General features: G+C 35.5%; 1 protein-coding gene across 2 annotated transcripts in view; it reads right to left on the bottom strand.

Moving 5' to 3' along the window:
• Positions 1-512: 512 nt before the first annotated feature.
• Positions 513-23,869, bottom strand: part of SLC39A12 (solute carrier family 39 member 12) — a 48,738-nt gene continuing 25,381 nt past the window's right edge. The window contains exons 10-18 of one of the 2 annotated variants that reach the window (XM_077788350.1): positions 21,989-22,191; positions 19,423-19,594; positions 16,036-16,208; positions 14,332-14,484; positions 13,041-13,151; positions 10,734-10,797; positions 6,948-7,106; positions 5,372-5,559; positions 513-1,008 (exon numbers count right to left, since the gene is read on the bottom strand). In XM_077788350.1, the coding sequence (XP_077644476.1) occupies positions 880-1,008; positions 5,372-5,559; positions 6,948-7,106; positions 10,734-10,797; positions 13,041-13,151; positions 14,332-14,484; positions 16,036-16,208; positions 19,423-19,594; positions 21,989-22,191 (1,352 nt within the window). In that variant the 3' untranslated portion in view covers positions 513-879. The remainder of the gene's footprint in view (positions 1,009-5,371; positions 5,560-6,947; positions 7,107-10,733; positions 10,798-13,040; positions 13,152-14,331; positions 14,485-16,035; positions 16,209-19,422; positions 19,595-21,988; positions 22,192-23,869) is intronic. The other variant, XM_021540982.3, reaches the window with a different exon arrangement.

The raw sequence follows: 23,869 nt of genomic DNA, 5'->3' as shown, positions 1-23,869 counted from the left end.
CCACTTAACTATGATTAAGCTAATTGCTGACAGGAAGACAAGTGTTTATTGAATGTGATGTCTCAGAAGCAACAAGAAATCCCTTCATTTGAGGAGTCTGGAAGGAATATCAGGGTAAAGCAATTTAAACATATTTTTTTTAATGCTTCATAAGCAGTTGCTATAAGCAACCATCAGAGGTGAGATAATGCAAAAGGTGGTTAGTCCAGTGCTTGACTGTCATAGGTTCCATCACACATATGAGAAATTGTATTCGAGTCCAAAAAGAATATTCAAAAATTTTTGTATCATAAACTTCAACATATACACTTGTCATATTTTTCCTGCCATGGTGGGCCAGTAAGATAAAACTGATGAGAACCTTTATGTTGACAAAGTAGAAAGTGCAGACTTTATCAGATGACTTTATGTCATTTAGCAGTTTAGCTTTGCTATGCTTTTTAGATTTAAATAAATAATTCTTTGTACTATAAGGCAAAAAAAAAACCCATTCCATATTCAAATTATTCAACTATGGTTAGTCCACTTTAATTATTGCATACAAAAGTGTTTTATTCTTTTCTTCAATCAAACTGGCAGAGCTCACTTAGAGCATTCAACTAGAACAGTCTCAATAAAAACTAATTAAAAGCTCCTGTGAGTTTGAGCATGGGATCTGGTAAACTCAGTAACAAATAAAACATAATTCTAAACATTCATGTTTACAAAAAAATAATTACAAAAATCTGAACAATAAGTTAATAAAGTAAAATAGTTATCTACTGTTCAGATATAAAATCCCAGCAGCTTAATTTACATATCACTATGGCAGACATAACAAAATTGTGAATAATGCTATCCACTGTCACAAGTGGTACTTTCAGATTTCCAACAGAAAACTTATATTTTAATTTTCTGTTCAAATACAGCCAAAAGCAAGAGGCAAAGCCAGCCTAATAGTAATCCAAGGTTCTGTAGGAGAAACATCAACCAGGGTCGCCGTGTCTGAATATGAGTCATTTCAGGAAGCTAAAAAAAGAATAAGACAGCAGAATGAGAGCCAGATACATTCATCTGTGGGGGAAAAAAAGTTATGGGAAAACAAGGCAAACTTCATTAAAAAAAACAATTGTCAAAATGCTGAGCTTCTGACTATGTGTAGCATTTTCTGTACATTTTGACAAAGCTGATGTTGACAGTGAAATATTTAAATGAATCAATTTCTACCCACTTTAGTTATTTTACCAGTACTGAAAAGAATTATAAACAGGATTCTGAAATTTTTAACATCTCAATATTTAGTAGTAATTTTATACAGTTGTCTGCAAGGAAATGGTTATTTAGTAAATAAGTGATTTCCTTTTGTGGGAAAAAACTAGTTGGACTATTTTTTGTTTCAGTACTATATATAGGGTCAATCATGCTTTTTCTGAAATAACTGGCTACACTCCTATTTACTTGGGCTATAGGAAATGTACAAGTATAAAACAGGACTTTTAAAATATGCTTGAAAAAAACATATTTGGTATGTTTCTCTGTGAGTTTTAAATCCTATAATGGAGCAACATTTGTATATAATCACAATAAAAGCTACTTGCATTGACCTTTCATTCTACACAGTGTATTTTATCAAAGGTTTAAACTAAATATGTGTCTAAACAGAGCTTGCAGAAATGATGCCTCCAGCTCAAATTCTCTTAATATTTCTTCTTTATTCAGAACAATCACTGATGGCTGTTAATACTGTCACATAAACTCTGGAAATAAATACAGAGCAATAGTCTGGTGCTGACCTCTGGTTTTGGTTGTGTGTTTTTTCTGTGCTTGAATACAACTACTGAGTTCCTGTGCACTTTGGAGGCTCTCCACAGTAGCTGTAACAGCAGCAGCCACTGGGAGACAGTGGAGTGGAGCTGACCAAGGAGGTTAACAGGAGTGTTTGCTATGCTTGTCCTTCCCTCTGTCAGAGGGGGGTCTCTCGGACTGCTGCTTGTGCATTCTTCTTTCTCTGAAAGTTGGCCTGGGCCCAAAACAAAACTGTGCTGAAAAAGCTGCCTCCACTTTAAAGTTTTGCCTGAAAAAAAACAGGGAAACCCAAATGCCCTGAATCTTCATCATAACAAGGCAGTGGTTTAAATTACAGTACAGAAACATGTTGTTATATTTGATCAGTGCTTAAAGATAATCATAAACTTTTAATCTAAAGCAAGTGTAAACACCTCAAAGTCCTTATGTAAATCAAACTTTGAACTGACAGTTAAGTGCTCAGAGCACACAGTTTTTCATGTATATAGGTACAAAATGTTAATTAAGACCTAGCCTGAGTCAAAGGTTCCAGTCTAGATATTTAGTCTTTCTTATTTATCCTTATAATCAGTCTATTTTTCCCCTCTTCCCCAGTGCCTGAGTGAAAAGTTCTCCAAACAGGAAAATTTTCTCCTCCCACTGCAAAATTTAATTTTCATTGTAGTCAGTGACAATGTATTTATTGCTGTCAGTGACAATTTAGGAGCTACACACGTGCAGAGTAGGTTACTAAGAGAGTTTTCCAAAGGAATTTTTAGCAAGAGTAAGTACCCTTTCCACAACCAGTGCTGATGTCTGCTCCTTCCATCTCACCCACAAGCATGTAACCAACACACAAACCAATCTCTATAGCCACACCCAGATAAGCACATCCCTGCTTATCTGTTAAAATAAAATGGCTGCTGTCACAACATCAGCTATGATCACTCAGCTCTCTCTGAACAAAAAAGCCTGTGGTACAGCAGAGGGAATTTTGTTGTTTAAGAAGTGTAAACCTATTTAACTGGCAGATGCAAACCACTTCACAAATTAAGAGAACATAGCACCACATCCAAGCTGTTGGAAGCTGTCCCACTTGCTAATGGCTTCAAGTCTGTCAGAGGCAAAAGAGTTACTGCTAATCAAGGTGCTACCATTCTACTCCAGCTCATGTTATCACAAGTGCACAAAATATAAGAAGAAATAGGAAGCAGCACGCTGAAAGAAGGCATGAGAAGCTCTCAGGCATGTACTGGCTAAAAAAGAGATTTTACCAAGCTGGGCACATGTGGCATGGCTGCTGCACTGCAACAGTCCAGTAAATTACTTTAAAAATCCCCTTATCTTAAAAATTGAAAACATTTTTAAAATTAATCAGAGTAAACTCCAGTTCTGTATTATTTCTTGGTGAAAAATGATGGATATAAGTAATTTTATCTTTCTCCCCGTATTCAGTTTCTGAAATTATTAGTCTACCCAGTTTGCTAATGGAGTTACAATGCCATTTGTAGAAATGAAAAACCTTTAATTAACCACAGAAGTAGATTTGTGCTACTTTGTCTATGGTGGCAGTCTCACAGTGCTGTTCTGTCAACAAACCTCCCCTCACACCTCTCAATATTCCTCAGTGCAGGAACCAGTGAGGCTGTTCAATTTTATTTAACTGCTATTCTGACAAGCACATGAATATCAGAAAGCCCATAAAACAAGTACAGAAAATTAGTCAAACTTTGTGTACTATTAAGTGTTTGTACACCATTGGCAGGAGCCTTGATGACTGTTGTTTGTAGATGAGAGTGCAGCAGACAATAGAACTCATGTCTGTGCAGAAAGTAGAAAAATACAAAAAAAGAAAGCTCATTTTTCTTTTGAGATGTATCACTTTATCTTGAGATGTACTATACAAACACAAAACTCTTCAGATCTATAGACACCTGCAGTGCTGCATAAATATTTTTTAAAATAAAATAATCCTGTGATATTTGACACTGACAAACAAGTGAGCCACCCAATGGCAGTTCTTTTCACAAAATGCAGAGAAAGGCTGATAAGAGTCTTATTAATAAAAGGCATTGAGAGAAATAAGATCCTCCCCTCTCTCTCCCTTCTTTCTTCCCTTCACATCAAGACTAAGATTATGATGACAAGCTGAGAGCAAGGCAACACATGTCCCTGTCTTTGCCTGGGACTATATTTTCTCTTGGAATTTACAGCTGGCACATTGCTTTGAAGACTCAGGGAAAAACATGGTATTGTTCTAGGAGCTTGTGGATCCTTGGTGGGTACTGATCCTACACTGAAGGAAAAAATATGTGTACATAGTTCTTAGCCCCATTAGTAGAATCATGCCTAGACGGTTGGTAGGCAGCTTCACTTCCAAATTTCTCTGTCAGAACAGACTGAAACTCAGTACACAGTGTTCTTCTCTGTTATTTACTACCTCAGTCAGGACTGTTGACACATCCACAATCCTCTGGCTGCTCCCTCTTAAGCTCTTAAGTGAACTTTATGTTCATTTTACTTTAGTTAGAACAGCAAAAGTAGACTAAAATACTACCAAGGTCTAAGATCAATTACTATAAGTAGAATTTTAAATAGGTTATAATACTGGAATGGCATATTAGGTTTAAAGTATGATGCCTGAATGTAGTAACGAGCATCTCAGGCATGAAGTGGTAATGAACACATGGGAGAGAGAGACAGCCTTGCGAAAAAACAAAGTAATAATTTATGAAGAGACTTCTTTTTTTCTCCCTCTTGATCTACTCAATCAAAACATTCCATCTTTGTGGAGGAGCTTGCAAAGAACTTTGCATCAACACATGATGTTTAAAGACCCATGTGACAAAGCTGGGCAGGCATTTAAGTTCTGCACTGCTACAAGTGTAACAGTTATCCATCTCTTCAATAAATTATGTGGCCGGAGGCATCAGCATGAGGTATGATTGCTCCACACTTTTGCTCAGACTTTCTTATTACCTCATCTCTTCACACTTTATTCTTCTACAGACAGAACATTGCTATTGTACTGGGAGTATGAAAAATATTGGGTAACTGTTAAAAAGTTAAGGTAATCTGAAGGCTTTTTTATTACTTAAGATCTAGCTGAAACCTTCCTAGGACAAAAAGGAAGTGTTCAGGATAAGCATCTTACATTTTAGTTCTGAAACAGAAAGTTTGCATTGAAATGAGTGAAAAATATATAAAGAAAAGGGCAGAAAAAGAAAAATATAACCAGTTTTTTCAAGATCTTAAACCCCCTGAAGGTTCAAATATATGTTTTAGTAAATAACTAAAAATACATTGTTTAAAAATCTTTAAAAGATTTTAAAAAAACCCCAAAAGCGCTAGAAGTCCATTATGCCACCTCTTGTTTTAGTCTCTTAGTGGTCTTTATTTCCCCTTTTCATTGTAATGACACCTGGCATGAGAGTGACACAGAAGAAAAACAGATTACTTTTCTAACCACTACACACACAGGGCAGACAACATGTACTTCCCAGCAAGCTCTTTTTGTCTCACAGTTCATCCCCCTGCATTTGTCTGACACTCATTTATGATGTGGCTATGCTATAAAGAAAATACAAAAAGAGATTGAAGTTCTCACCATTTCTGCTAAAGATAAATACAAGAACATTCCAGCTGTTATAGTAAAGATCCAGTTTTGAATGGATGGGTCAGTCGATAGAGAAAGGCCAATATAAAGTCCTAAGAATGCTGTTAGTGCACTTATAAAATTCATCAAAATTGCAATCTTCGTTGGGAGCCCTGTACTTAGCAGCACAGCAAAATCTCCTGCACAGAGAAGAAGAACATTTATTATTTAGCTGATAAATGTATTTTTAAGACTCTTGGTAATAAAATATGAAAGAAAATAATTAAAATATGCACAAAGATAGTGAATGATGGAGACCTGCCTTTAGGATTCTGTAGAATTAGTTATAAGCTTGTCCTGGGTGAAAGAAAAATCTCAAAACAACAAAGTCATATTGACTCCTACTTGTTTAGCAGTTCCTAAAGATAGCATACAGTATTGAGGAGTAGCTTTCTGTTAGTTCTCTATGTTCTGTGACATTTCCAGCTTGGATACATACAAAAGTGAAGTCACATGGTTTCCCAGAGTTTCTAAATCTTTCTCCACTGGGAACTTGCCAGTTCAAATCATGTGGATATATTTGGAACATAGTCTTTGAGTGTTTTACAGGTGCTGCAAATCAGAGTAATCTATGAGTCTGATCCCAGTATGAGTTTAGTCCCACTGATTTCAATCCTAATCAGTTGGAGTAAATTGTACATCAGAATCCCATCACACATTTTTCTTCTAAAATGAAAGATTTCATAACAGGCCAAAACTAGAAGATTTGAAAAAATTTGCTCCATGACTGTAAAAATGTCACTTTGACACTGGGGCACTACTGCCCCAGAATTAAGGTGTCTTTGAAGGTAATTGTCAAGTATTTAAATTTGCTTCACTCTGCAAACAAGAGTTACCAGTTTTACAGCAATCCTCCATCCCACCTTTTTGTTTGGCATTTTCTATGTAGTACATTAAATCTTCAGTCATTTAATGATAGAAATGAGAACCTGCAGTTCTCAAATCAAACTTGCCAATTCAGAAACATTCACCAGCACAATGTCAGGAGCAGCTTCAGCCATGCTGGAAGTTTTACCAGAAAAAGTCAATCAAGGGGAGTATGCAACGGAAAAATCCTCCTGTCCTGTCTAATAGTAAAATAGGTCATACACATTTTTTTATCTTATTGTTCTTGATAAGCAGCAGAAATGAGAGTAGTAAGAGGAATACTCGATTAAATAGCTCTGCTGCATGTTGAAATTCTTGGTTAGCCCATTGTGTCGGGCCAGGCATGGCCATTACACACCCTGGTTCCTGCTTACAGGGTTTTTGTTTTTTTTTTTTGTCGTACACATAAGAATTGCAGGTCACTCCTGACCTGATGTCATTTGCATCTGGAGAATGTCAAATGGGAAGGTATCCAGTAATGAGTACAGAAGCCTCCTCTGGTTATTGTGAAGGGCAAAGAAAATATCGGTCTCATACTGTAATGCTGTAATTCATGATGCTATAAGCAAGAAATACCACAAATGTCATACGGGAAAGAACTTTTTAGGAAACCTGGAAAGACAAAGTCAATCAGGAAAAAATACACACATATATTTCTTACCCATTTCATGAGGAATTTCATGGCATAAAATAGCAACAGTCGTTGTCACACCTGTTTCTGTTGAGGATGAGAATGCTGCTCCTATTACCAAGCCATCAGCAAAATTGTGAAGACTGTCACCCACCAGAACCATTATTGCTAACAAGCTGATTTTTTTATCTAGAAAAAGAAAAACAAACAGATAAAAAGCCCAGTATTAATCCAAACAGATATTGCCACTTTTGTTATGTTACAAAAGATTTGGGGTTTTGGTGATATTACATATAACATTACAAAAAGTCATAATAATCAAAGCAAAATAATTTTTATCTGATTTATCCTTGTTATTACACTTCCTTCAATACATTTGAAACAAAAAAAAAGTAGGTTCCAGAACAATTCAAAATGAGATGTAAATACCAAGAAATAACTTCCTTATTCTTACTAGGCCAGCTGTTAGACAAAAAATTAGGTTTGTGTCTCATCTCATGAAGCATCCTAACGCTTTTCATTAATCTTTCTTTATTTGATGAAATTCACACAAGTTTTCTAGTTGGTATTTGGAATTCTTCCACCATTGCTCACAGAATTGCAGAGCTATAGTGCAGATGAATATTTGGTCTCATGCAGCTGATTGTTTTATTTCTGTAAAGCTTGCTACTACGGAGTAGCATTTGCAGGGTCTGCTTTTTTTTATGCAATTGTATTACAGTGAAAGATAGGAATGAAAGACAACAAGCCTCAGAGTATCACTTATAGTACAGGGTTACAGCATGCTTATATCCAACATTTGTTCCAATCAATTAATGGCTGTTATGCTCATAGTACTCCTATCTGGAGCACTAATCATGAGTGTAGATGGTTTTTTGTCTTTCTCTTGCTGCTCTGTGACCTTGTTTTAGTGTGGAACTGCATACTGGCTGTTCATGGCGTCATGTCATCTGACATGAGTGGAAAGGTGCTAGTAGTCATGCAAGTACTGAAACCAAACTAGGGAATTAGGGACAGTCTTTGTGCCTAGCCTGTAACAGAGACAGCTGGGTGGAATGCTGAACAGATTCCCAGGGAGGCAGTTCATCTCTTCAAGAAGCAGCAAGGCTCCATATAGGTTCACTGTCTAAACTTAGCAACACACAACTGGCTGTCCCATCCTGTATGTTTTTTCATTCATTTAATCCACAGTCCTACAGTCAGGGCTGCCCAATGTCTGTCCTTCTACACAGAATGGATGGAACACTTTGAAAAGGGTTTGTTTCATGCCTGAAGGAGCAGCGTCATTATTTGGGCCCTAAATATGTTTTTTCTGACTTTTGGTGACCCCACATAGACATAATATGACAGACTAAGGAGCAAACACCAAGCTGCACCGATCTGTCTGAATACAGTTATTACCAGGTCTCACTCCAGTAATATTTCTCTGAGATGACCATTTCATAGTGAAGGGTGAGATATTTTTCTCACAGAAACTGGCTAGAACTGAAGTCTTCAGACTATTATAAAAAACACACAGAGCACATAAATGCCTAACAACCGTATTCAGAAAATCCTCCCTGGTTGTCTGGGAGCTCTGTGGGTTCAGAAAAATTGGCAGGCTTGTTAGATTTTGCTGCCAGCTTACAGAGCAGGATGTGGATGTCCCCGTTTTGCACAGCAATTTCTAAACACTATGGGCAGTTTATAATCAATAGTGCAGAGCATGAATTACATAGAAGTAATAGATTGCTGCCTTACATTAAGCTTGTGATTTGTAATAAGCACTGGCAAGGATAAATTCATGGCCTGCCCTGAGGTCTGATTAGTCTGTTTTGTTCAAGTATCTGATTGCTGGAGATGATACACCATGATTACTGGAACTCATTCCAGGGTGTTTTAGCATAACACAGGGATCAGGTTAACATTGTGGAGCAATTACAGATATAAGCTTTGTGAACTTGCTTGACAGAAAGTTAAGAAGATACATGTATAAACAAATCTGAATGTTTATCTTACTTTACTTTCATCCTATTTTAAAGCAACTTTGTTACTAGCAATTATCTCACTGCATTATATTCCAACAAAAACTATTAACTATTAACATAGTACCTTGACTTTTTCTACAAAGCCTCCGCTTCTCCAACAATCTTACCTCTTTTCTTTGCTTCAATATGAGATCAGAACTAATAGCAAATTCTATTCTCTAAGTTTTATGAAAATTATGAAAATTATAGAATTGTACTAATGGGTACAGGACTTAGCCATATACTACACTTTAAAAGTTTAGAATAAGAGTTTAAAGCAAACATTTATCAATAAATAGACTTTTTTCCAGTGTTTCCATTACTAACAAAGAAAAAATATTTCTAGTCAATGTAAAGTGTCACTAAGTACAACAAATATAAAACGCTACTGTTTGGTCTTCTCTGATATTGATAGAGCAACTATGGATAAATGCGGAGAGAGCCAGACAGACATCTTTTTATTTAGAAAGTTTCTCGCTTCCTAAGTTAGTCCCTGACTATCTATTGACTCTTTTTGCGTTCTTACTTGACAGGCATTTACAATGAAGTTTTGCCGTTCTGGAGTTGTCAGCCTTCCCTCTTTGACCTGCAGATTTGATTCAGTTTTGGGGAAGAAACACCTCACTCAGTATCAAGGTACCCAGGTATGTTTACACTCTTAGCTATTTAAAATAACTGTAATGAAACAAACTTTTGTAATTTTGTATTCCCCCCCCAAAAAAAAAGCCCCAAATAACATTCCCACCCTTCCCTACTAACGTTTCATTTATGGAGGTAAGACTGAGGTATGAGGGAAAATTAAACTAAGAAAAGATTACTGAGAAAAGATCCCAAATTTAGTAACTTGGAACAAATGAAATTGAGATCACTAGAAATTTACTGGTGCTTAGCAGATAATGAGGATTGAACCAAACAGAAATATCTAGAGATGAACTATGTAGTCATGTTCAAACTGGCACTGGATTGTGTACTACTGGAGAAGTGAAAGAGACTAAAGTAAAATCCAGGTTTCTAATGCTTCAGAAATAGAAATGAAGTCCACAAGAACAGAAGAGAACATTAAGAACCTAGAAGAAAATGTCACAATTAAATAAATCAAACAGATGACCTGAGATCACGAAATAAAGGAGAGTTAATTATAGTAATAAACTAATTTAAATTAAAATATTATTCCCTTAGTTGAATGACTGCAACCCTACTGAATTCACCAAGGTCACAAAGTACAGTTAAAGACAAAATTTGGTTTATACTCTATTTTCATATTTTCACTAAGCAGCAAAAAAACCACAGAAGACAGGAGTCACCTAAGTTCTCAGAAGCAAAGAGATTACTCTAAAACTGAGAGCCATCATGAGGCTATAATTCTAATACTTGTGATAAATCATTACTGGTTAAAAGAGTCTATTGCTTTACTGTGTAAGTGGAAAAGGATGCAGAATTATATTAGCATAGCAAGCCTACAAAAAATGTTTCACTGCTTTCAGAAATAAAAGCCTGAGCTAAGTTTATTAAAATATATTTTGTATTACTTTTTGACTATTTCCCTTTAACCAAAGACATTAGGAAAATAGATTGCAACAGTGAGACAGCAAATACTAAAGCAAGGACAGTGTGAGATTAATGAACTTCACAATTACAGGGTTGGCAGCTGAGAAGTTCTTAAGCAGAGATTAAATTATCTAGCCAGGCGCCATCAGATGTGATGATGTGTCACACAGCAAACACAGAACTAGGCCAGCTACACACTTTCTATTCCATCTTAGGTCTGAAGAATTTTCCTGTCTTGTCTAGTCTTTTTATTGATACTAACTTTTTTTGCTGATGACCTTGCTCTCTGGAGGAACTTCAGCAGGTTCAGAATCTTCCGGGCTTCTCTAGTTAAAAGCAAAGATAAAAGGTCAGTGTTAAGGGCATCTTCCAGCTGCTGCCATAAATATAGGAAAATATGAACAAAGTTCAAACAATGAATTAAAGATAATCAATGGTTATTTGCACAGATGTCTTTAGAATAATTTACTGGCCACTGCAGTGTGATTGGTACTGCAGGAACACATAAGAAAGAAATCTACCTCTCCCAGAGAGGGTTAAGTCTAATTCAGGTAGGAAGAAATATATTCATAGGCATTGTTGTAACCCAAGAAAGCCACACTTCTGTTTGCATACACAAAAATCTGAGCCAAAGACTAGAAGGAGCATTATAATTAAAATTGCATGTTTTGATTTTGTCATGACTGGATGACTGTATTTTCCTGGAGAATCTGTCCATAGGATTTCCACAAAAAAGAGATAGAGTCTTTTAGGGACTCATCTTCTTCACAGTTTTCTTGTGAAAACACAAGACTAAAAAATATCATCATCAATAGATTTCATCCCCTTTCAAAATACAGGGGTTTTTCTTCAGGGTGGTCTCCAGGGTCTTGTGTCTTGTCTTTTAGCAAAGGTTGCATCTCAGCAACAGGCAACACTGCCTGGGCATAGCAGCACTTGAGTGCACTCTATGGTGAAATTTACTCTTACTTCAATTGAAGAAAGAGGCAGTGTTTTCCTCCTTATCCTAGAGAGATAAACTGATGCACCAGCCCTAATATTTAATCACTAGGTATTGCAACTTTTGGGACATAAGGGAGAACATGAGTAATCTCTCACTGTCCCTACCTCCTTGAGGCTTTGCTTTCTGACTGGAGAACTTATTTGAAATTTATGTGAGGGAGAGAGAAGCTAAAACACTTGTTTTCTTGAAACTAGAAAGACTGAATTTTAATTTCTGAAGGCTTTTTCCCCCAAAAAAGTATGTTAAAACCTATTATTGCAGCCAGTGGAGTCAACAACAGCACAAGAGCTCTGTGTTAGGGACATCAGCCACCGCTCCAAAAACTGTACCAGAGATGTGCACTGGCTACAGAATAGGATATGTTTATTGTTTGGTCTTAGGCTGATTGTGATGAAGGATATGTTCTGCTGAAGCATGACGAGAGAAGGAAAAATAATTGTTTCTCATATTCTACATTTTAAAGGAAACATAAATGTCTCTAGTTCCCATGATTGCAGCCAGTCATATGAATTCCAGGAATTGTTCCACTTCTCCTATATTTATTCACATGTCACTTCTTTGAACTGTGAGTCAAAACTGCAAGACTAATTACTGATCTGAAGGATTTATAAGTTTTTCTTCGTCAACCAGTATCTGTCTTAGTATTACTCACATGATTCTGAAAAATTGGCTGCTCTTGTACAAACCAGCTCAGCCAGGCTAATTCTATATAGATATTGTGATATATGTAGAACTCTGAGGGGATCTTGCATCTGAGAGGAACAACATGTTCATTCATAAACAGGAGGCTTTGACGTGTCTCACAAAATAGTAAATGTGCTTCACTCCTCTGTTTGATCTGGTTTTTATTGAGAGTTTTCCAACTGTGTTTTAGAGATTAGTGGTGACTCATGAGGCTCTTGCCCATCACAACTACATTAGTAAAATGGAGTCCACCTATGCATGGAGATATTGGCTATAAACTGAAGATATTTGTTGAAAGAAAGAGAAAACAGGGAAAATTTATGACTTAATTTAATTTGCAAAGATTTATCTGTCTGTATACTATCCACAGACAAGTATAAAAGTATGTAACTTCTTATAGGTAAGCACCATTCCCAGATATACAAAGTGTTTACATTAGTCTTCAAATCTGTGGAAAAATGCCCAAGAAGAGTCCAGGATTTAATCTGTTCACTAATTATGCACTTAAATCTCATTGCAGGAAATTGCAAAGTTTTTCCTAAGGGACAGTCTGCCTTTTTATGTATAAAAAGAAGAGAGAAGGAAAATCTTCAAGAATTTTATCAACAAAATCTATAACAATACAGGAAGCATATTGTTATATCAATCTGATATATGCTTAAGAAAAGTTATTGTAAAATATCTGTTCTTGATATATCTGTGAAAGCTCATTATAAATGTCAAAATCTACAGATTCTTGACAATCATGTCAAGTAATAAACAAAAAAATCAATAAAGACTGAAAAATAATACTGATTTATTACATTAATTTTGTTCATTTCTTTAGATGAACAGAGAAAGAAGAATTTAAATTTAGGGAATTATGTCATATTGGTAACCTACCAACTGTATGGTTGAAGTAGATTTGCTTCGGCCTGAATGTTCATTTAATTCAGACTCCACTGGAAGATCATGGGAATGTCCCCAGTGCCCATTAACTAAAGAAAGGCCCTGCTGAATGAAGATGCTTTGCAATTAGTTCTGAAACCCAATGAACACAGGTGCAGCATTTCTCAGTCTTTTGTGAAAATTTAGCATTTTTAATAATATTCTTTTTCAAACAAAATCTACTGAAAAAGATCACTGGCTGGCATCAACATTTCCTTATGCTTAGAAGAGAGTCAGATATATCAGTGACTATCACAAAGGTTTGATAAAACTTAATTTATTTCAAAAACCAAATTCAAATTTGAAGCTGAGATAGATATAAAAGTTAAATCTGAGGATTCATCTAGTTCTCAGTAGAAAAAGTTTAAAAATTGGTGGGATGATGATAAAACCCTTCTCTCAAACAAGGAACAAAAAAGACTCCTTTTTACCAAGCAAATAAAATACCAACGTCCTTAAAATACTCTCATTCTATTAATCTCACATTATATTGTTATGGGTGACTCAAAGGTAGTGGGAATAGGGAGTCATTGATGCCTAAATCAGACCAGTCTTCACACACTCTGTAAACAGAACAAGCAAAGGTTCAGCCTTCTTAAGCGACATTAGGGTTGTCTCATGCTGAGAAACTTAATGAGCCATCACATTTTGTGCTACACTATCCTTGGGCATAATCATATTTTCAGGCTCCAGCCATACTGAAAAAAAGTAATAGAATTACTGTAAGCATGGCAGTGAGCAAGGAGATCTTATTAATAAAAATTGGCTCCTACTGACTGCAACACATGTATTAGATCCCTGGGATAGGGATCAAAAACAATTTGGAAATTTTAAGATATCATTCTTGAAAATATCTTATGCTTGCATCTATCTTTCCATTGCATTTTTCTCCTCTTCAAACAGAGCCTAGAGCAAACAGTCACTGCTATTTCATATTGATATACACTTTTCGCCTGCTCCAGAGTGACTCATGAATGCAGGCTTACGGAACGTGTTTGATTAACTGTTCCCTTTCTGGAATTATAAAGATATGGAACACACTCATGAAGCAAGCACAATCCACAGACCAAAGCAAAATAGAAACTGAAGGTCAATCTGGTAGGACGACTTTGGAAAGCAATTATCAATGCTTCATTTAACCCACAGAAACGATAATTCATTTCCACAATCGTTTTAACATTCTGTGCATTGCAAAATCTCAAAATACAAGAGTTTTTTTTTAAAGGTGAATTGTACAAAGCTTTACCTGGTCACGAGGTGTTACCAAAAGAAAGAAACACTTTTCTATCAGAAAAAATCCATGAATTCCTCCAATTATTCCCAAAAGTTTCCATATATATTCTTTTCCCTCATAGAAATGTTCTACGTCTTGTGCTTCATGCTTGTGCAAACCAAGAGTCTAAAACAAAAGAGATAAAGTAAAAAAAAAAAAAAAATTACAATGTTTTAATTTTTTGCTACAGAAATCCATAATGCATTAATTCATTTTATTTCCAGAATTTTATTTTCCAGTTCTGTCAAAGTTAAATTGTGTTTTAAAACAATCAGCTGAATAATAGAGGATGAAATTAATCATGAGGAGCACAGCTAAACTTCTTCATCTCTCAGGGACAGCTTTATAAAATCACCCTTTATAGAGATGAGATATATTTTGTTTGCAAAATATTGATGCTAAAATTTATAAAAATTACTTGCATTATCTTAATATGCAAATTTCATATAAAAAATAGATAAGGAGCTACTGGAGAGGGTCCAGCAGAAGCCACAAAGATGTTTAGGGGACTAGATCATCTCTCTTATGAGAAGAGTCTGCTGGAACTGAGCCTCTTCAGTCTAGAGAAGAGAAGTCTGTGAGGGGATCTCATTAATGCATAAAAATATCTCAAAGGTGTATACCAAGAAGGTGGTGCCAGACTTTTTTCAGTGGTTACCAGCAACAGGATGAGGAGCAATGGCCATAAACTAAAACACAAAAAGTTCCAACACAACATGAAGTAGAACTTCTTTAAACTGAGGGTGGCATAGCACTGGCATGGGCTGCGCAGGGCAGTTGTGGATTCTCCCTCTCTAGAGACATTAAAAAAACTTGATGTATTCCTTTGTAATGTGCTCTAGGTAATCCTGCCTTGACAGTGGGTTGGACCAGATGATCTCCAGCTGTCCCTTCAAAATAATGCATAAATTAATTAATGCATAATTAATGCAAAAGTGCATACTTTCACACTTAGAAGGTGTTGCTGAAAGAAATGCATTTGTCTCACATTCAGTGAGAATTGCCTTCCTTAAACCACTCTCCCAGTTTTGGTTCCAGAGATGATGCATTCAGCATAAAGAAAATTTAAACCAGAATCTGAAGCTGCAAATCTCTCTTTCTGTGACCACTAGAAGTCTACTCATAACATCTCTGTCATATCGAGGAGACTGTTAAAAATAAAAGAATATACATGGAAAATTTGGTTCTGTTTTGCATGTTATCCTGTTCTTAAAATTTAGATTATGAATTTAAGAAAAGCTTGTGCTGCCCATTTTATTACAGTTCTAGGCATCAGGATTAATTAGGCTGATAGCACCTGGTTCTCTGGAACAATCTGTCGAGAGGATTGTGGATGGCTCATACAACCTTAGAACAATTTTTGTTAAAATGTGTCACAGAATCTGCTTCATGAAATAAATTAATACCTATCTAGAATGTGCCTTGGACAGGACTTGTGGAGGTTCTGATTTTTTTTTAAAAAATAGGAACCTTTCTTTCTTTGAATTCATCAATCATGAATTTCTACTTATTATTTTTAATCTCTCTGAGCTACAGAGTGCAAATGTAATTGGTGTGCTGGGGAGATTTTATAGAAAGCTGTATTTATAACCTGATGAACATTATCCAGGTTTAAATGAAACCTTTCTCCTCATATGTGTCAACATTTTAAAAAGCACAAAAGTGTTTATTACTTACCTGAGGAATAAGATGTAGCAATGCATCTCCAGAAAGGGTTCCAACAGCCAAACCAACAAACAGCTGTAAAATGAGTGTATAGATTTCTTGACAGGAGTTAAATAAAATGAGAGTTGTACCAAACATAGATCCAATAGTAATAAGTAAAACAGCAACAGTGCTGTAACCATATTCTGTAGGGGAAAACAAATGAAACAAAACAAGGGCACTTTAATAATCCAATATTTTTATTTGTGTTTGAGTATTTTTTGTATTCGTAATTGTTGTTGAGGGTATGTTTTCATACCTCTATATACAAACACCCAGGAGAAGTGATTCATTGTGACACTATCTGATTTCAGCTGGGATTGAGTTAATTTTCCTAGTACCTGGTACAGGGCAGTGTTTTGGATGCAGGATGAGAATAATGTTGACAACACGCTGATGTTTTGGCTGTTGGTAAACTGTGCTTACCCTGAGTCAAGGACTTTTCAGTGTCTCCTGCTCTGAAAGTGAGGAGTTGCACAAGAATCTGGGGAGAGGGAGAAGGAACACATCTGGGACAGCTGATCAAACTGGACAAAGGGATATTCCACACCAGAGAACATCATGCCCAGTGTACAGACTGTGAGGAATTGGCCAGGAGGGGCTGATTGCTGCCCAGGGGTGAGCTGGGCATCAGTCAGAAGGTGGTAAGCAATTGTATTGTGCATCACTTGTTTACCTTGGGGTTTATTTCCCTCTCTCTATTTTTTTTTCTTGTGTAATCTTCCTTTCCATTAGTAATTGCACTAGTAGGAGGAATAGCATGAATTGTATATTTTACTTTATCTCAATTATTAAACTGATGATAGCTCAACTGATGATAGCTCAACGTTTGTCCTGTTCTCATCCCCAATCCCTGTGGAGGGAGGCAGTGAGGGGGTGGGCAAGTAGCTGATTCATATTTAGCTTCTATCTGGAGTAAAGCCACAACAGCCACATAGATTTTTCTAGTCATGTGTGAACAGATGACAGAATTAGAATACCAGAAAACATTCATTTTTTCAGGCTTTACATGTAATAGTCTGGTACTTCCAAATTTCAGACCTTAAGAGCTAAATAGACTGTGGCTATGGAAATCAGAGGCACTCAGAGCAGCACAGTGAATACTGCTCTGTATTTGCTTCCTCTATTAAAAGATTTATGCTTGAGATTCTATGTTCTCACAAGCCACACCTGTGTAACTTTACAGTCAACACCACATTTTTAACCAAATAATTTTATGTAAACAAATGAAGGCCTAAAACCTCAAATAAATGTAGTGATCTAATTTACATTCAAAGTATAAACATTTTGGTCCAAATTACATTTACATATCTGCTGTGGAAATACATCCCTTCAGTTAATGTACCAGGATCACCAGCCTATTTTTCTCAGATTACTGGGAGGTTTTTGAATGTTAGTCTTATAATTACTCAGAGTTACACGCTGCTCACATTTCCAACATTTTGCACAACATGAATCCTGATTAATATCTATGGAAATCTTATAATGGGAGGTAGAACACTGATAAAAAACACACATAAAGGAATTAATGCCAAAATATTTAAAACTGTCACCTAACATTTCAAACTTCAAGATCACTGCAAGTGCTTAGCACCTCATAAAATCAAACAGTTAAATTCAGAGACTGCACATCCAAATATACAAGAGTATAGTAGATCTATATGGAATGTCTGGCCTTGGTGACTTAGCCAAAACAGCACAGCCTGACAGTAAAACAGAGTTCAGAATAAGACTAATAAGCTTATGCTCAGGTGACTAGGTTACACGTAGGTCAAACATGGAATCCTTTATCTGTATCAAGACAGTAAAAGTGTCCCTGTGGTCATGGAAACCTTCCTTTGTCAAAAAGCACAGAGAAAGGGCTTCAGAAAGAGCTCTTATTAATTCCATTCTGCACTTGAATAGTTCATTTTTTCTCATCTCTCACCTTTATGAGATCAGTAAAATGTCATTGACTCGGCTGATGGCTTTACACTTGGAAGAATCCCATTTAACAGTGAATTTTTTATGAACCTTGTATGTGGCCTGGGTAAGTTCCCTTCTTTTCTTTCTTTGTCCCTTGATTCCCAATCTAAAAAAATGGTCATATCTGTTTAGCACAGAAAAGATCAAAGTAAAAACTGCAAAGTGTTCAGGTAATGAGCAGAGGTATAAGATAAGAAAGCACTTCTGCCTGTTGAAGACCCATAATGATTCTTCCTACTCTGTATGTCTCTTTATACTATAACAATTCTTTGGATATCCATGAGTATTCTCCCATGCTTTTTACTTCTGGTATATTCACATGTGTTCTTTCATGCGTTTTAATTCATGTGCTGTTCCATAAAGATCATTGGGCAGCAGGATGTGAAGAAAACTTAGTAGCTCCAAAAAGAGCTAGTCATCCAAAGCAAACCATGTATATATTAGGATAAAGGTATTGAAGACAGTGATTTGTAGCCTAAAAAGTGCTCCTCTAGATGCAGGCAATTATGGTTAGATGTATATTCCCTTCTGGTCATTCTCAACTCCCAAAATCCCCACCAAAATTAATGTCTGTTATAACACCAGTACACACTGATTTGTAACCCAGATATCACTGGCTTAAAGTATGGGAAAAAATAACACAGAAAAAACATTAGGAAGCCCTTAGGGCAGCTCAGATTTAGATTTTTCTTCTATAAGGTGGAATAAAGATTGATTACAGGAGAAGTAGAATCCACAAAACAGATGAAGCAGAAAACACTGGAAGCAGAGGCATGTGAGGGCTACAAGTGGAAACAACCCAATTATACCCTCAGACAGTTCTTGCTCCAGCTCTATCACACAGGTCCTGCAGCCCTGTTACTGTTTTTCTGGATGTCTTTCTTACCCCAATAGCATTCTCAAAGCATCTCTGATATAAAATTTCACAAGCTGAAACACCAGTAGCATTCAGGCAAAACTTATTTCTATCAGGCATTTGCCACATCATGGTATAAAATGCCAAGTAATGTAATTTTGAAGCTATATCTAAGAGCAATGCCATGACTACAGTAGAAACCTGGCGCAAATTTCACAAAATAAGCCCTTACTGCCCAGCAATCCATAGATGAGGACCTGTTATTCCCTACCTGCTGGCGATATCAAGCAGTCCTCTAACAAATTAAGAAAAAAACATCTGGAAATAGAATTCCAAATACTATAAAATCTAAACCATTGAATCCTCTCACTTCTCAATATAATACTATCAGGCATGTATGCTATGAAATGATAGAATGTTTAATTACAAATGGCATAAATCCCTTTTTTTTGATTATTAATGAATGAAAAGACTCCAGAAGTCTTTGCACCTCTTTATCTGAATTTAAATAATAATATAATAATAAGAATATAACTTACTTTCCACAGTTGTTGGTGGAAGCTTTGTCTGTTTGAAGTCAGGAAGCTGACATGAACAACTTAAAAGTTGTTGAATGATAGCTGGACTGATTTGCTTGAAGTGGTCCTTAGAAATGGAGGAAGAACTGTTTTTCAAAAATATCTTCACAAGTTCATTGGCAGAGAAACAAACCTTTGTAGAAAAGTATATTCAGTTACTAAACATGTTGCATTATACCTGCATTTAATTTTGCGGTTAAATACAGAATCTTAGAAGAACACAGGATGCTCCAGTCCAAGAAGAAACCTGCTATATATCTGTACTCTTTATTGCTTAAATTAGTTTAATTACTTCAATTTCTCCACATTTTTTCTGTGTAAACTTGATACTACTATATATTTCAAAAAGATTAGAATCTTTGGGACAAATCAACTCAATTTCTATTGAAGCCACTTAATGTCATTCAGCTTTTACAAAACAATATCTCTCAATATTTTATTGTTATTTGTGCTAAGAAAAATGTTTTAATGCTAATACAAACCATATTCTTAGCTATTCTTGTGAAACGACATTTGCAGTAATAATGCTATTAAGATACTGCCTAAATCAAAGCAATACTGAGATTCATCCTTGTACTGGATCTTCAGTAAGATATAGAAATAAGTCAGCTTTTTTAATTCATTAAATGAGAGCATGTCAGCAAACTAGATATTACACAGCCTAAAACTGGTCTAAAGATTGCTTAATAATTGTATTATTAGAGGCATTTCAGAATTCCAACAACTTTTTTTGTTCTTGTTTGGAACATCTCTGTCAAAAGAAGCAATTTTTCACAGAAGCATTTATATTTCAAAAATTTTCATGAAGAATTGTGTTTTCCTCTCCAGGATGAAACTTCTAGTAAAAACATGAGCAGTTAATACATAAAAAATTCTAGTGGAAATTTCTGTAAACACTTTTAAACAGAAGAATTCCAGATCTAATATGTTATCTAATGTCTAATATCTAATATGTTAATAATCTTCATTTCTTAATCTCATCTGATGAACTGTGATTCAATATTTAAAAACCAAAAAATCGCTTTAATTTAAATTGGTCTGCATCTGAGACTGAAGTGAAACATGAAGTGTTCTAATGGAATATGTAAAAGAAAATAGGCATAGCTAAAAAGAACAGAAATAAAAAAAAACCTTAGAAACTAGAAATTAATACAGAAGAGAAGTTATCTTCTGTCCAGATGTTTCTTTGCAATTATTTTTATGTATACAGAATATTTGGCTCTCAGTTAACTCCTAAGACTCAGATAATGCCCTTGCACGCTTATCCTTTGAGTTACAGACAGTCTTAGGAGTTCAAGAAATGAAAAAACTGAGCTTTACAAATACTTCAATTGCTGGAGAATTTTACTTCTTTTACAGATAGAATCTCTACTGATTTCTGTCCTTTGTAATTTAAAATTCATATGAAACACATTTAAAATGACCTTATTTTAAGATTATTTTGAGACCTCATTAAAAGCCTCATCATGCTGATAAGCATGATCCTTTTCTGTGGTCAGCTGCAAAGAAATAAATGTATTGATAGAGTATGCATTTCAAATGCAATATAATTGCACAGATAAATATCTATCAGAATGGCATTTAACCAGATTAAATTTGTCTCAGCTCCCTATCATAAAATGACCACACAGAAAAAGTCAATTGCACATCACTCAGTTCTCCTAAATGGAGAAGAAACATTGCCACTGAGTTAATATAAATGGTAAGGGGCTGAAAACAACAGAAAAGTGTTCTTTGAAGAATATATTTCAAATCTATACATCAGAATATGTATCAATTTTATCCTTTGAAGTCTCCTTTTTTGTCTAAGGAATGATACCCAGTCTAAAGGATGGAAGTCAGTTATCATCTTGATCATTGCCATAAACAAAATTTATTTCTTTTCAAATTCTTAGAAAAAGGATAAAATCACCTGCAATAAGCCAGTGTCCTTCAAAGTTCTCAGAGAGATTACTTTGGAGTATCTAAGGCTCTGTTATACAGCCTTTATACTTTCTAAAGAAGGCTTCTGGATTCCATAGATGGCTATGAAAAGAGTTTGAAAATGTCCAATCCTCAATTTGTAGAAGCCTTTTAAAAGCAACTTACATTGAAACTAATTTACTTGTTTCCTTTAGTGCAAAACAACCCTTCTTTCTACCAGGTCACTTAAAGCATCCTAGAAACTCTGTGGCTTAAAACCACAAGAAATCTTTAATAAATGTAAGAAAACACCAAAACCATCAAATTAACTTCAGTGTTAATCCAGTCCTCTGTGTCTTGAAGAAGCACCTGATTCTGTGTAACACTAACCATTGTAAGCCCCTCCCAGTGACTTTAATTGCACATTCAACATCCATAAAGTTCCTTCCCTGATTAAAATTTAAACAAATATTGCTATATAAATATATATTATCATCTGTATCTACATGCCTTTTTAAAACTAATACATTTTACCTCAGACATATTACATGCTTTGCAAATCAATTTAAACTTCTGTCAGTGAAATTCTGTCACCAACACTATAATAACATAAAAATAAATTAACCTGGTCCCAGTCTGTGTTCCTTTCACGGTCTTCAGAATAGCCTTTCAGATAGTCTCCTTTTGTATGGTTTCCTTGGACTGGAGTATTTCTTCTTCCAATATTTCTGATTGCCATACTGTAACGTCTTCTTTTGTGACTGTGAAATTGTCCATTTAGAGTGCATGTCTTTTTGGCTCTAAGCACATTTAGGAGTTGTTCTAGTTCTAGTAATTAATTAGAGAACAGATATGTTACCATAGGAAAATGCACACTTAAAAGACAAAACATTTAAAAGACAGGATTTTTTTCTTTTTGTTCGTTACAACATTGATTCAGTTCCTCATTTTAATACTCTTTTTTCAGTTTGGTACTGGAGGCAATTTCTGCTTAACAACTCTGGAACTTCCAGAGTTGTTAACCCAGACCTTCAGCCTTTCCTTCTTTACATATCGCACGCAGATGTAACTGGAAGGCAATTAATCTTTCATTTTATCAGCATGTCTGACAAAGTTATCTAGCAATTGCTAACTAACTTCACTGTTCTTAAAATTTTCCTGTGTAAGCTGCCACAGCCAGGTATTTGGATGAGGAAACAGATCCTCTATAGGGTGTTCTGAAATCAATCTTCAGGATGCTGTGCTCTCCTTGCACTTCAGAAGTGCAGCAAAGGCCAGTGAAATTTTTTCTCCTGTGGTTAACTGGGAAGTATGCCTGCTCACAGTACTGAAACAGGAACCAGGATCCCTAATCCAAATCTGAGGTCATGCACAGATGTACCTGATGTCATAGCTGGGGTGTAATGGGTGCTTCTGCTGATGGGATGCCTGGTTATTTGACGGGCAGGCCCTATCCTATGTTCCTTATCACCTTCCTTCACCCCTGCACTTTCACACGAAGCCATAGCGATAATTCCTATAAACCTTAATTTGTCTATTAAAAAGTGGTCCACAAAATAATTCTTAAAAAAATTAGATTAATGGGAATGCTTCCATATGATAATCCTATATTTTTTTAATCTTGTTACTTGAAAAATGCAAATGGTATAATCTTAAATCTCACAGGAAGGTTTCTGATAAGATGTTTCACTATTTTTGGGGGGCTACTTAAACAAACAGATCTGAATGGAGCTATATTTGCAGATATATTTGTTTTATAAATGTAGTAAAATCTAATTTTCTTTTTTCTATGCTTCCAGATTCTTACTCTTTCCTGAAGTTACTATTAAGAATTTAAATAAATTTAAAGGAACAGTATAATGAGCTTAGACTTAAAATAGGCTTATTCTGCAACAAACTGGTTAAGAATATTTTTTTTTTTTTCTGAATGACATCCTAATGCTACCAACCATACAGTCCTTCTGTTGCCTTCACTGGGGCCCAGCTTTCACAATATATAGTTATTTAGTAGCACTGTGCTGAGATGGCTCCATTCATTCTTTTGAGAATTATTTTACAAGATCTGGCTGGGCAATTTTAAAGGAAGGGCTTTGCTACCAAATCAGTTTATGTAAATACAATCTATAAGCCCCAGTTTAGGGCTAAGAATTATTATATTTTTAGTATTTATTTCTGTGATTAAATGTACCTCTGTGTAACCTATGAATGTTTAAAATGTTTTTACCCATGTTCAATTCAACTTTTCATCCTTTTGAACCCATACTTAATGTAACTTTTTAAAAGTGCTTTGAAAAGCTTGTAAATCGTTGCTGTTAGCAGTTGCCACAAAAAAGGAAAAGTTGATGTCTTATAACAACTTCTACATCTAAATCCATGCCAGCCCCCTGAATTGATGGTGTAGCTTCTCAAACTGCTAAGCAGGCACAACCTTTTATACAAATTAATTGCTGATGCTGAGAGATCAACATTTGCTTTGTTTTGTTTCAGATTTTTTGTTTTGTTATTT

Source organism: Lonchura striata, chromosome 1, assembly GCF_046129695.1.
Source record: "Lonchura striata isolate bLonStr1 chromosome 1, bLonStr1.mat, whole genome shotgun sequence".
In the NCBI taxonomy this organism is placed as follows: Eukaryota; Metazoa; Chordata; class Aves; order Passeriformes; family Estrildidae; genus Lonchura; species Lonchura striata.
Note: the sequence above shows the minus strand (reverse complement) of the source record. Positions and strands in the feature narration are given on the sequence as shown.